The sequence below is a fragment of the Etheostoma cragini genome, chromosome 11 (genome assembly GCF_013103735.1).
Source record: "Etheostoma cragini isolate CJK2018 chromosome 11, CSU_Ecrag_1.0, whole genome shotgun sequence".
In the NCBI taxonomy this organism is placed as follows: Eukaryota; Metazoa; Chordata; class Actinopteri; order Perciformes; family Percidae; genus Etheostoma; species Etheostoma cragini.
Window position 1 is genome coordinate 29,070,731 of NC_048417.1, and position 14,295 is coordinate 29,085,025.

Consider the following 14,295-nt stretch of genomic DNA (forward strand, 5'->3'; position numbering starts at 1 on the left):
ACCCGTGACAGTGTCCCCCCGGCTCTGCTGGCCCAGATGCATCCCAGTCGTTGTCATAAGCCTGTCCGTGACTCTTATTAAGATTATACGAAGCCCAGTAGGTCCCAACCGGAGATCTCACCGGTCGGACGTCGCCCACCAGACGGTCTGCGGCGGCATTTTTGCAAAGCGTGAATGCTCTGAAACACAAACAGTACACAGCAAACATGTTGGTGTGTAATCATGGTTGCTAAAGTTCATATACTTTATATAGCGTACAGTAAATACTGACTGCAACGCTGAACACATGCAAATGTTAGCTAACGTTACCAGGAAACTTAACTTACCCTTTTGTGTCGGCTAACAACAGTCATGTCGACATCTGAAGTCGGTATTCCCAAACTCCTGTTTTTTTTAGCGGTGATTTTCGTTGCTTCCTTCAGCTTCTTTTGAAACACAATATTTCTTCTGGCTGCGGCAGGTAGCCGACGTGCTGTTGTGAACCGCGCTGAAAATTACGTCATCACGCGTTGCTATAGTGACCAGCCACGCTGAGGCTCTGCAATGGAAAACGGAAGCATAACTGGCCGAGGCGGGCCGAGGCGAGCCGAGGCAAGCTGTTACCAGCAGTGGAAAATGCACAGGGAAATGGGGACTATGTTTATTAAAAAAATACCCTTAAAAAAATCAAGCCAAGGCAAAGATTATTTTTCCTCTCAGCCCAAAGACCCGTTAGTAATCCAGACACCCCACGGCAGAGAAACCTTTAAATCACATGTTTTGTGACCCGGCAGATCCCAGAGATTGTGGCCTAATTAATAACGCCATTGTTGACCCCATGCCCCCTTCTTCTTCCTATTTCCTTTTCCTCTTCCCTTATCACTGTATCAACTGCCTCTCTTCTTTCCTTCACTCTAGCCTGAGGCAACCATCCTTGTTTATTGTTTTTCTATCCGGACCACAAGAGACGGGAAACTGATGCTGTTTTAACTTAACTAATACCCAGTAGCACTACCCGTGAACTTTACTACGTGTCACTAAACCGGCCCAGCTCTAACTCTACGTCATTCACCAGTGGTAAAAAGTGAAACTAAATCCTCTGTTTTGTCTCGCTTTCTCTGCACCTTTCAGACCATTGAGCATTCCATGCTCAACGCGGGACTACTTCCTTTCACTGATTCTGTGTAAAACAACCAGGATGCTTCAATAAAGAGCCTCATGTCAAAGAGCTAAAGGGAGAAGGGGGTGCTGAAAGGGAAATGTCCCTCCTCAGTTTTTCATCAGACTGGAGACACAAGGCAGTGCTGTTAAAATGCTTTGGTTCATGAATCAATCCTCTGTTGTCACTGTGATAGGTTGATTTATTTGTTAAGCACATAAAGCTCCTTTCCATTTATTAATAACTTCTGAGCAGCAGAAGGACCCAGTCTGATATTGGATTGCAGGTTTTTAATGTATGCATTGAGCTATTTCTCAGTATTGTATGGTATGGTCTTCATACTGATCAGTTTTCTTTTAAAGATTTGATTCTGTGACTGTCTTGGATGCCTTTAAACAAGGCATGACTACCATTTTATTTGAAGACAGATGACTCCATAAACAGTCAAGACACCGGAACAGTATATTATCTTTCTTTTTGGCAGATAATTCTATGCAGAGTCATGTACAGGGAACAAATGGGGAATGGTCATTCTTCTGAAAACATTAAATATCCCATACAACAACCAGTACCCACGGCATCTTTTCCGGGTAAGACGTGGACACTTTACAAAAAGAGAAAGAGCAAAGCAGCACTGTCAGACCTGGAGGGAGAAGTGGAGGGAGGGGGGTCACCTGAGAGCCAATCCAGTTGGTCAGAGGCCCTCTGACCTGCTTCACAGCTGTTTCTTGTTAGGACTTTAAAACAAATTCCCAGAGTGAGATGGTTTCCACGCTCAATCCTGCCCTGAGGAGGCCAGACAAGAAGGGGCTTAATAAGACCCCGCTGCTGCTGCCATGTGTGTGTGTGTGTGTGTGTGTGTGTGTGTGTGTGTGCACCGCTTTATCTTAGCCTTTTATCTTATCCTAATAGCTGACCTGAGAGATGCTCTGCCCTGTGTTATGAACGCTACCAACTGTCAAGAGTTTAGGTTTTTCTATTTCCTGCTTTTGAAAGTGTCAAGCCTTAAGTGACACTCACAGGATGTTTGGTGAGAGTCGGCCTTCCATTAAACAAATGGAAGTAAGCCTTATCTCAGATGGTCCAAATGGAGCGTACCAAATGTTTCCAACAGTTTATTCTCCCCTGCCAGCTGACCTTTTTAAAAGACTAACAACGGGTCAGCGTTGAAATGCAAACACACATGCAGAGCAAGCAGAGGGATGCCCGATGTGTCCCACAGCTCCGTCTGAAACGGGCCACATGTCTGCAGAGCTGCTGTAAACATAGCTGCTATTAATGTCACCAGGAAACTAATGGATATCGCTCGGTTATCCAATACAACCTCCATGCTGATAGGTTTTACACATTTTTAGGGACAGAAATTATTTTAAACATGAATTATTTCTCCATCAAGAACAATTTATGTCAAGCAAAGAATCCAGACTACACACATCCTCCTAAACCGATGGCTGCACCTGATTGGACGAGCGCTTCCCTTGTGGGGCTGTCTGCTCCCGGATTTCAAATAGGGGGGCTCGTTTGGAAACTTTCTCTTATTTTCCAAACATTACTCACCGAAATATCTTTTAATATTAGTCCATAATAACTTTTCACCGCAGGCTCGTTTTTTTTTTTTGCGTCCCAACCTTGTGGCAGAACCCCCCCATCCCAGCCTAAACTCACTACCCCCATTCCCCCACCTGTGTTTTTCCACACGGTGTGACGCAGGCCGTGTGAACGCATCATCCTGTAAGACACACAGCAGACTCAGCCTGGCAGTTTGATGGAGGCCAGGTCCATCCATCCAGGAGATACTCCCCAGCCCTCCTGCCTGGGCCTGGAGAGCAGACTCCCCGGGGGGTGGGGGGTTGTACCTCATTTCCTCTGCCTTTCCCCCTCCTTTAGAGGAAAAAAAGCCCTGTTTACAAGTCACGCAGGGGGAGTGCTGAGCCTGCGCTGAGGATGCCGTCATAGGGCGATGAGGACGCTCTTTGTGTGAACTGGCAGCCTCTCCGTCAGCTGTGTCTCAGAGGTTAAAGGCCTCGCAGAACACAGAGGACAGCTCGGAGTTCCCGCCGTTTGAAGTGACTTGGCTTTATTGGTGCGTTCACACATGCCAGAAACTGGCAAGTAAGAGCTGTTTGAAACCCGAGAGAGAGAGTGAGAGAGAGAGAGAGAGAGAGAGATCAGCGATGAAGTCACACATGAACTGATTCTGCAGTGTCGTTTTGATGAATGAGAATAGCAGTAAACACATGATAATGACAACTCAGTATTTCAGGTATGCAGTACGGAGTAGAGCTGCAGCGGAAAATGACTAATCGATTAGTCGATTGAGGGAAGTAATTGCCAATTATTATGTTAATCAATTATTTTTAACATAAGGGAATTTTCACTTTATTAGTTTTTTTAACACTGTGAGTTCCCCCAGCCTGACTATGGCCCCCCAGTTGCTAGAAATGGTGATAGGTGTAAACCGAGCCCTGGGTATCCTGCTCTGCCTTTGAGAAAATGAAAGCTCAGATAGGCCGATCTGGAATCTTGCTCCTCATGAGGTCATAAGGGACGAGGTTACCTCCACTTTCTCCGCTATGCCCTCCCAGAGAATTAGGCCCCCCATGAGAGAGAGACATCATGGCTTTCAAACAAACAAAGTGGCGTCTCCCCCTCAATAGCTACAGACTCAGTAATGCCGCAAACTAAGGAAAGCTCTTTGTGGGACCGGCTCTAGTGGCTGGAATTCTGCACCAAGGTTGAATTTTGGGAAAGAGACTTCAGATCCAATATTAGGGTTCATTAAGGTCTATATAAAAGAGACTTCAGATAAAATATTAGGGGACCACTAAGGTCTATATAAAAGAGACTTCAGAGACAGTATTAGGGACCACTAAGGTCTATATAAAAGAGACTTCAGATACAGTATTAGGGACCACTAAGGTCTATATAAAAGAGACTTCAGATCCATTATTAGGGTTCATTAAGGTCTATATAAAAGAGACTTCAGATACAATATTATGGGACCACTAAGGTCTATATAAAAGAGACTTCAGAGACAGTATTAGGGACCACTAAGGTCTATATAAAAGAGACTTCAGATACAGTATTAGGAAACCACTAAGGTCTATATAAAAGAGACTTCAGATACAGTATTACGGACCACTAAGGTCTATATAAAAGAGACTTTAGATACAGTATTATGGGACCACTAAGGTCTATATAAAAGAGACTTCAGATACAGTATTAGGGACCACTAAGGTATATATAAAAGAGACTTCAGATACAGTATTAGGGACTACTAAGGTCTATATAAAGAGACTTCAGATACCTTATTACGGACCAATAAGGTCTATATGAAAGAGACTTCAGATACAGTATTAGGGGACCACTAAGGTCTAAATAAAAGAGACTTCAGATACAGTATTACGGACTACAAAGGTCTATATGAAAGTAACTTCAGATACAGTTTTAGGGGACCACTAAGGTCTATATAAAAGAGACTTCAGATACAGTATTACGGACCACTAAGGTCTATATAAAGAGACTTCAGATATAGTATCAGGGACCACTAAGGTCAACATAAAGAGACTTCAGATACAGTACTAGGGACCACTAAGGTCTATATAAAAGAGACTTCAGATACAGTATTAGGGACCACTAAGGTCTATATAAAGAGACTTCAGATACAGTATTAGGGACCACTAAGGCCTATATAAAAGACACTTCAGATACAGTATTAGGGACCACTAAGGTCTATATAAAGAGACTTCAGATACAGTATTAGGGACCACTAAGGCCTATATAAAAGACACTTCAGATACAGTATTAGGGACCACTAAGGCCTATATAAAAGACACTTCAGATACAGTTTTAGGTAAATAACGTCAGGAAAGCCAAGGTGGCTCAGGCCTCTCTATGAGAATTGCGCTACTACTCCTTCCTATTTGTCAGCACCAGAGCTCAGAATTAATGGCCCTTCTTTCTGAGCTTCATTGAGGGAGACAAGTTCAAATACATCAAAGCCAGACAAGATGCACAGAGCAAGAGGGAGACAACAATTAATCGATTAATCAATAAAACAATCGACAGATTAATCGGTAAGGAAAACAATCCTTTGTTGAAGCTCCTAGTGCGCAGCCCGATGGAAGTTTTATCTCGTTTTTCTTCGCATCCTCCTGGCCTGACATTACCACCGCTGCAACAATAACAATAAACCCACTGCATTAATTACCTGATCAGCCCTACCCCTGTGCTCTAAAGGGGCCAGGCGATAAATCAGAAGTCTGCACGGGAAGCGGGTTACCCTGACACCTCATCAGTCTTCACAGAGAGGCCCACTACAAGGAGAGCCAAGCTACCTGTACGCTACCATCACACACTCACACATGAAGGCTACACCCGGGCCCACTAAACGCCTAAGACTCCGGACGTGTGATGCATGGCCGTCGTTAGGGAATGATCCCCAAGTGCTGCTGCTGGACACCACTGATTACACCACCACTTCCAAAATGGAAACCCAACGTCCATGCAACGTCCTCTAATGCTCTTTTTCTATTCCCGGGTCTTGTATGTCTTCTGTTGCTAGTGCAAATATAATTTTGCTGTTTTGTGAATAAAACGAGACCAATATGCAATTTATATTGCAGCCAATCAGCTTTCCCGTTATTGTCGTGAGTCTCTTACAGATTGTACCTCAGATTTTATCCTTCAGCCATGGGGAAGTGCAATGTTAAGGGCATTTAGCTTGAAAACGGAACTTAGGACTTAGCTGATGTTCTGATAAAGCTCTTAAAGGTAAAAAAGCTGACATGGTAAAACCAGCAGAAACTAAAGGAAACCTCCATGCTGAGGGGTATCAACATAAATACTTTATCTGGAGGTGCAAATGTCTAAAAAAAGCAAGAGCCTCGTCTAGCCATGCTACTTCTCTTGGAGCCTGTGTTACTCTGAATGGATGTTAGATCCGGCCGCTAATGGCAGCCCGGGTGAGATAAGGTCTTGGTAGCGTTCACTCTTTAGAACAATTAGGGGAGGCGGTGCAGCACCTTGTAGGCCAGGTGATGGATCATACTGGCGGTGGGTTCGTGAGGTTGACACTGAGACTGAGGCGTGATTGGCTGAGGCCCCAGTGCAGATTTGACAGAGACGGATCACAGAGGAGGGAGGCCAGCTGGGTCTGAGTGGGATCTGTAAACAGGGTGGGACAGGAACCGCGGCAGCTACACAACAGGCTCTGCAAAGTGATACAACACATGGGGGGGGGGTCAAGGCGTCATGGCAGCAGGATATAAACACAGGCACAAGGCCCTGTATAATAAACTACTGTCATTTGGTCTCACACTCGCTCACAGCTCATCATAAAACTATAAATGCAGACCTCAGCGCAAAAAGGTCTGCATATCACTTGGGTTTTCTATTTAATAAACGATTATTTATAGACTTTTTTTATTAAGACATCAGAAACACCAAATGAGTGTTAGTGTTAATCCCTGTCTGTTGAAAGGGTATAAAGGCAATTGTTTGCTCAAGGCATTATTACGTCAAACGTGTAATAACTTCAGGAAGTAGCCGAAAAATGTATTTCAGCTGCTTTGATACTAGAGTTGATACTGTACCTGGGTTTTGGTGAATACAAGTATTTTCTTGTCAAAAACCAACTTCATTCATTTTATCCAAACTAGCTGTAATGGAACTTCACCTCAACTAAACAGCCACAATTGCTAATCTCAGCTTGCATTCAGGGTCACCTTTGAATACTGTGTAACATGCACTATGAAATGTGCTGTTGATGTTCAGTACCCAGCTTTAGTCCCCACTTCTGACTAATGGTCGTTGCTTTAGACAGCGTGCTCTCTTTACAGTGCCGACTCCAATCCTCTGGAACACCACTGTTAGTCTTCCCAGGGAGAGGGTGTTTGATGTGTACATCATAACATACTTTGCACTTTGCACGAGTTCACAGGGACTAATGAATTTCCGCTCAAACCATCTTGTGTCATGACAGAGATCATTGGCCTAATCCACTTACCTTCTGCCCAAAATCCCCCTATCAATAAAAAAGGTATCATTTTACCCTCCCTGAGGGCTGTTAAAGTAAAGAGCCACTCTGTTAAGACTTCCTTTCATGGATGGCAGTGGTTCCGTGCTATCCTGTAAGCCTCTAATCCCTCTGTCGCCATCACTCGCCCATGTACTGCCCTAGAGGAAGCGATGTCTTGCAAACTAAACCTGCAGGTTTCATGTTGTGTGTGTAGTGCAGGATTCCCAGATTAGGCTAAACATACACTTTTTATTAACCTGGTGCACAACATTTGCTGAAGAGTGTGTGTGTGTGTGTGTGTGTGTGTGTGTGTGTGTGTGTGTGTGTGTGTGTGTGTGTGTGTGTGTGTGTGTTTTAAGAAAGGCATGTCTGTAAAACATAAAAGTAACACATTTGTGTTTGTCTCAGTCACTGTTGATGGTTGTTACTGAGACTGAACTGCAGAACAAATCAGTATCTGTGTGTGTGTGTGTGTGCGTGTGCGTGTGTGCGCACGTGTGTGTGCATGCATGCATTTACGTGCGTGAACATGAGCACTTGTGTATAGCCGTTTGGCACGATGCTGTGTTGTTAGGACCCAGGCCAACTTTTGCTGCTGGAATTTCCTGTCTCAATTGAGCACCCCCACCTTTCTTACTCCTCTGCTCTTCACTCTCTCTCTCTCACTCTCTCTCTTTCTATCTCTCACTCACTGCCCCTTTCTCTCAAAGCACAACAAAGGCTTTTTTCCCTTCAAAATTATTCCTGGCCTGGCCGGGCCTCTCAGGGCGTTATTATTATGGTTGAGTACTTCCTCAAAGACATGAGCCCACTCCGCTCTCCACTTCAGCATGGTCCTGATCTGGGGCTTCGTTTGGACATAATGAGAGAGAGCTTTTCCTTCTCTTGTCTCTGAGTCATGATACTCGAAGGGGGCCTTTGTTAACATCGAACACCTGGCTTTGTCTATAGTGAGAGATCAAACCTGGGCTTTAAGATGCAAACTAAAAAGGGGAAGATGTAGCAGGATGTTTGGCAAGTCTCATTATTGGGGCTAGGGGGCAAAGACTTGTTCAGTCTTAAAACCTGTTATGAGAGACCGGAGAAGAGACTGCCTAAAACAAGGACCACTAGTTACATGTTCCTGTGGGTTAGATTGGATTTATGGTACAAGATCACACCAGCACAAAGCCCCCGCTGTCCCCAATTAGAAGACTAACACTGATACGATTTTGTCGACAGTTCTTTAAAACTGAGTTTCAACACAAAGAATTGTACAAAAGCATCACATTAAATCACCTGGTAGAGCATGTAGCAATATATAGAGGCTCGGTCCTTGACCCAGTGGCCGCAGGTTCAGGATAATAATCCAAAATTTAAAAAGTCTTAAAGAAAAAAAATAAACAAAAAATATTAGATACAAGAACCTGAATAAATGCAGTACCAGTCAAAAGTTTGGACATGCTTTCTCATTTTGACTGGTAGGTACTGTGTGTACTATATAAATGTTAACAATAAGAGAAGATGGAACTCTGGACACCTGTCACTGTGACCATTTGATTCTTCCTCTCAATGTCCCAATGCGTTGTGGTAAAAGTTGATAAAATGAAGTTGTGCTGATGTTGGTGTGAACAGTCCCTGCTGCTTTGGATCTACAGCATGAGGCCTTGGGTGGAAAACCCTGCATGCCAACAGACCCAAAGGGGACACACGGCCCGGCGAGTGTGTCGAGAAACTGAGGATCTGTGAATGGTCCCAGCCATGTACCTTTCGGTAGCTGTCCCTGCAGTCCAGGGAACAATGCAGCTGTCTGGGTGATGGAAGGGCCTGTTCAGCCCTTATCACCCCCCCCCCCCCCCCCTTTGAGCAGCAAGCTGGGCGCAGGCAGGGGAAGGGTACAGCCTCTGGGGGGGGTGCTTAGTGCTGGTTGGTTCAGTGTGTTTGTGCATGTGTTTCACTAACGGACCGGACTTTTTTTTCTGAATAGGAATTCAACCAAAAATCACTACTAGTGTTTGACTTATTTAATATGAATAAACTGCCATGTTTCATCAGCAGTTTTCATAGATCATTTTACATCTGCTACTCTGAGGCTACATCTACACCACCAGGCTTTGGTTTGAAAACGCAAATCCTTTCCGCGCACCCTAAAACAAAGACATTTGGAAACCCTGCTGCCCCCTTTTGGTTTGAAAACCAACGGAGACCTTTGGAAACGAAAATGTGGTTTAGGATCGGTTAGGTAGCTTACATACCTTTCAGGAACAGTCCACCTCATCCCCTGCTCCAAGCTAATAAATCTTTGCTCTTAATAAACTCCATTGTTGTGTTTTTCTCTGAAGTATTCTTTGTATTTTAAGCCGCTGAGTAACGTCAGACACTCTTCTTCCAATTTCCTGCTACTGGAGCTCAAACTCTTGTGTGGATTGGTTTTGTCTCAGAAGGGTGTAGATGTAGCCTAAATATGGGATATTAGGCAGGTTAGCTAGCAAGCTACCCCAGCTGAACAAAGATTGAAGGAGTGGACGTTAAGAGCACTACCTGCTGAAAAGTTACCAGACCAAAATACATCCCAGCACAAGCGCAATGCAAAGTAATGAATTAAAGAAAGAAAGAATAGGGTCCTGCAGTTTGACGGTTTAATGGATCCACTTTCCAATACGTCAAAGAAGATGCTGTGCTGGCCTGACTGCCTCCAGCCCGACCTTGCTGTCTTTGTCTTAGTCTAGTCATCTTGTCCCATGACCCCCCCCCCCACCAGAGATGTGCCAGGCAGCACAAGCAGGGAGCATCTCTCACACAAAGCCCCAACTTCTGGCTCCACTTGTGAAACAAAGCTCCAACTCCCTTTCCCAGCTCTCACTCCTCTCACTCATTTACGGGGTGCCTCTTTTGGCTTTTAAAACCCAAGTTGACTCAGAGTTGGCCGCCTGTCTCACACACAAAAGCAAGGGAGGGTCACTGGCCGAGATCCAGCGGCATAGATCTTGATAGAAACACAGAGCCCTTGGCCCTCTGCACTCAAAGACAAGAGGAGACAAGGAACGAGGGTGGGGGTGCTGTGGAACATTCTGAGTTTGAGACTTGTTTTATCTGCGGACGTCCATTGGTTTTTTGACATTTCTTTTATCCAATCACAGTTGTCTAGGGCGCTGCTAAGCGCCGGACGGTGATGATAATTTGCTTTGCAAAAACAGGAATTAACCGATTTTTGGTATAATTCTAAAGTTAGAAAAACTATCTTTGTTGGCCAGAGCATTCCACAGCAGTCCAATGGTTCCCCTATGTATATCTGCACATACATATCTGTAAATAGATTCATGTACATCTGTACATATTTATATTTTTGTACTTTTGTATTATTTGTATTATTGTCACACTTCAATGTAATTCATATCATGAGTACTTACTTTTGCTATATTATTTACTTACATATTATTCTATTTAATTTCACGTCACTTACCCACTTACATTAAAATGCCACCTCACTTTACTTTAAAATACTTTTTAGATAATGACACTTTACATTTATTCAGTACTTTTTACACAGTGTCTGTTGTTTGCCTGTTTGTTGGTTTGCTTTCCACTGAAATACTGCTGCATTCACAAGGGAATGTCCCCATTGTGGGATGAATAAAGTATTATCTAATCGAATCCATGGCTGCCCTGAGGGAAGCTCGGTTCTGGCGGTCTGTGTGTATTCCATTAGTGTTAACTTAGAACAAGACGTTCCATCGGCAGGATGATTGACTCAGTCACTATAACAAAAGGCTCAATCAGGCTAAAGCAGCAGTAATGGCTGTCCTTTGTGATTGGCAGCCCCTAAAAACAACAGTCAGTGTTGTGTCATGGCCCAAAGGCACAGAGTCTTGTTACACCTTGTCTTCACAGCGCTGTCTGCAGCGCGTAAGGAGCCCTGAGGCACGCCTCCAACATTGAGGTGTTTCAAATTGACAGACTTTGAAAAGAGAAGCGATTATAGTGACAAACACAGGGCTTTAAATGCAAAACTCTGTGTATCCAAAAGAAATACTTTAATCATTGACAGAGAACCAGGCATTTAGTTTTTAAGATGTATTTATTTGATTAGGACGGCTCATTTCTAACTGTGGTCCTAGTTATCATGCATGCATGTTTTTTTAGTCTGTAAATATTTCAGAATTAGCACAAAATCTAGTTTTCATCTGCAGTCCCTGGCCAGATGTTACAATAGGCTCTCTATAAAGCATGGATAGGCATCCTAAAATGAGTTTAACATTAAATACAAATATATATATATATATATATATATATATATATATATATATATATATATATATATATATAGATGTGGACTAGATAAAATCACAAATACTCATACCCACCCCTCAGCTGCACTGAACATACATTTCCAACCGTATTAAAAGATTCACAGCCTATTTCCAGTCACTTCCATCTTTCTGTTTTCCGCCCAGTCTGTTAAATACCACCACTGAAACACAGCCCTTCCTGCATAGATGTTTCAAACTAAAAGCCCTCCAGTGGGCATTTTAATGGATCCCTCTCCTGGCAGACTCTGTGTAAAAGGTTTGCAGGAAGTGTTACGTTTAATAGACACTGGCTTAACATCAAGTAAAAAACCTGCAAAGTGAAATTTATCAAAATCTTAATTATTGAAACTAGTATGTAAGTATGGCATTTATGACGTAGTGACCGAATTAGGGCTGTAGAAAAATGTATATTTCGCTGAATGTCTATCAATCCTGGCCGACTTAAACGTCCTCAATTTGTTTGCTCGTGGGACATTGGCATCACATTGGTGTCCCCTGTCAGCCAGTCCCAGTGGTCCTCTCAGGTAGAGATAATGATCTGCGCTCACTGAGCTCTGACCTTTAACCCCTGTGGTCTCTGCTCTCAGGGCATCTCAGCTCTACTGGACCGTACAGCCCAAGAATCCTAATGGCAACCAGAGATCAACCCAAGGGAGCGGCAGTGCACTTTGCTCTCTGGCTCTGTCCTTCCATAGTGCACACACACACACACACACACACAACTGAATGTGTGCTCATGGGTTTGAAATGATCCAGCGTAGCTGTTTTTGGTTTATTTTCCTGCATCAAACATGTGAAACTCTACCACGAAACAGGAGAGAATTAGTAGGCTTTTGTCTTTGATTAGAGCTCTCCTCCTCCGTCAATCAAGACACTAATTTCTCCTACTCAGCCACTCTAATCACAGTAATAATGAAGAACACACGGCTTTGTTGTCCTAATGAGACTTCCCTCCAGCCATCGGACAATTTATGGCAGGAAACGGTGGATTGGTGCATTCTTTGTCTGACACATAAAAACACATTCATTGTTGTGTAAACTCTGCTTTGGTCTCATTGCATGGAGAGGGCCTTTAATGAACATACAGTTCTCGGGGAAAAAGGTTTCAATTACTGCTGGATTACAGGAACAGTAAAATGGTACAGTTGCATCTCATGCTGCGCTGCAGGCATTAGTCAGGAACTGTAGTTCAGTCTTCATGTTAGTCACTGTTTTTGTTGATTTGTATTTGTGACCTTTATTCTCTCTTCTGTGCACTTACAGGGGCCCACCACCTCTTCCCCACCTTCCACACGCCCATCCCAATCGATGTGAGGCACCACGAGGGGCGGTACCATTATGAGCCACACCCACTCCACGCCATGCATGGGTAAGTCTCATTAGATGATACAAATACTCATGGTGACATCCACAGTATACCTTCCCTAACAAACCTAACCCTACTGTGCAACCAAACATTATTCAAATCCACCAAGGTTGATTTTAAATTCTAGTGGAGATTCTAAAGTTTAGATAGATCACTATCTACCTTTCCAGTTGTATGTTATTGTAGGTTGCATGTTCTTGTAGGTCCAATTTTAGGTTAATGGTAAACCAAGCGTTAACCAAGCAAATTCGTATCGGATTTCTAAGCTTCATTGACGGAGACAAGTTCAAATACATCAAAGCCAGACAAGATGCACAGAGCAAGAGGGAGACAGAGAAGAGAGCCACATTAGCACTCTTAACCTTTCATGTGCTAGGACTTGTAGGCCTCTAGGTGAGCTCTGCTGAGAGATAGTCAGCGTTGGAAGAAGTACATAGATATGTTTCACATAATAGTAAAATCCTTCTGAACAACTTTATTATTTGCTTTAGAAATCGCATTCAGTCACACATTTATGTATCTTATTTCTAAAACATGAACTCCCAGCATATTGCTGAGGATAAATAGGCTGGCAGTCCAGCCCTGTGCTTGAATTTTAAACTGGTTTTCTAACCTGACCTACAAACAAACACTAATTTATTTTCTGCCTTATTACCATAAAAGTCTGGCCTTCCCTAACGTTGCCGGGCCTTCTATGCTTATCTAAAATATTGGAATCCATGAAGGGAACCTAGGAGTAAGATCAATAGAGGTTTTGTGAGAACTGTGCGCTTACATTTAAATTCAGCAAGATCAGGTGATACGCAGCGCAGGCAGAGCTATTCATCACCTGCAAAGCGAGGAGAAAGTAGGGGGAACAACCTGCTTTTTGTTCTGATTAATGTGACAGGACTCTGACAGAGTGCTCCCACTAATTCATCAAGACCTTGATCTAGCTGTCTTATCCCCAGCATTCGCCAAATTCACCTAATTACGGCGGCTTGTCGCGGGGAAATGGAGCAGGGTGTCGGCGCAGGGGCGCTCGTTGGCGGCGTTCTGTCTGTGGCTGCATGCCGGGTGTCAGGGTTGTTCTTCCTGCCTGAAGGATGGCGCTTACTCTGCATGGAGCGCCCTTCGTCACTGTTACGTGGAACATAATGAAGGCTGCAGGTCACCATGCCGCTGTCATAATGCAGATCCTGCTGTGCTCGCTGCTTTGCTACCTGCTCTGCTCCCTGGCTGACAGTGCAAGGGATAGACTCACAGCGTGAGCGGGAGCTTGAGCGTGTCGTACGTGTGGCATGAATGTGGTGTGAGTGTTAGCTTGAGCGTGTCGTAAGTGTGGCATGAATGTGGTGTGAGTGTAAGCGTGAGCGTGGTGTGAGCGGGAGGCGTGAGCGGGGCGGGGCGTGGCGTGGCGTGGCGTGAGCGTGGTGTGGGCAGGAGCGTGAGTGTGAGCGTGGCGTGGCATGAGCGTGGTGTGAGCGTGAGGCGTGGCGTGAGC

At 44.1% G+C, this 14,295-nt stretch overlaps 1 protein-coding gene across 1 annotated transcript in view; it reads left to right on the forward strand.

Moving 5' to 3' along the window:
- Nucleotides 1-14,295, forward strand: part of gli2a (GLI family zinc finger 2a) — an 89,472-nt gene that overhangs the window by 35,663 nt on the left and 39,514 nt on the right. Inside the window, exon 3 of the mRNA XM_034885609.1 lies at nt 12,710-12,815. Coding sequence (XP_034741500.1) covers nt 12,710-12,815 — 106 coding nt within the window. The remainder of the gene's footprint in view (nt 1-12,709; nt 12,816-14,295) is intronic.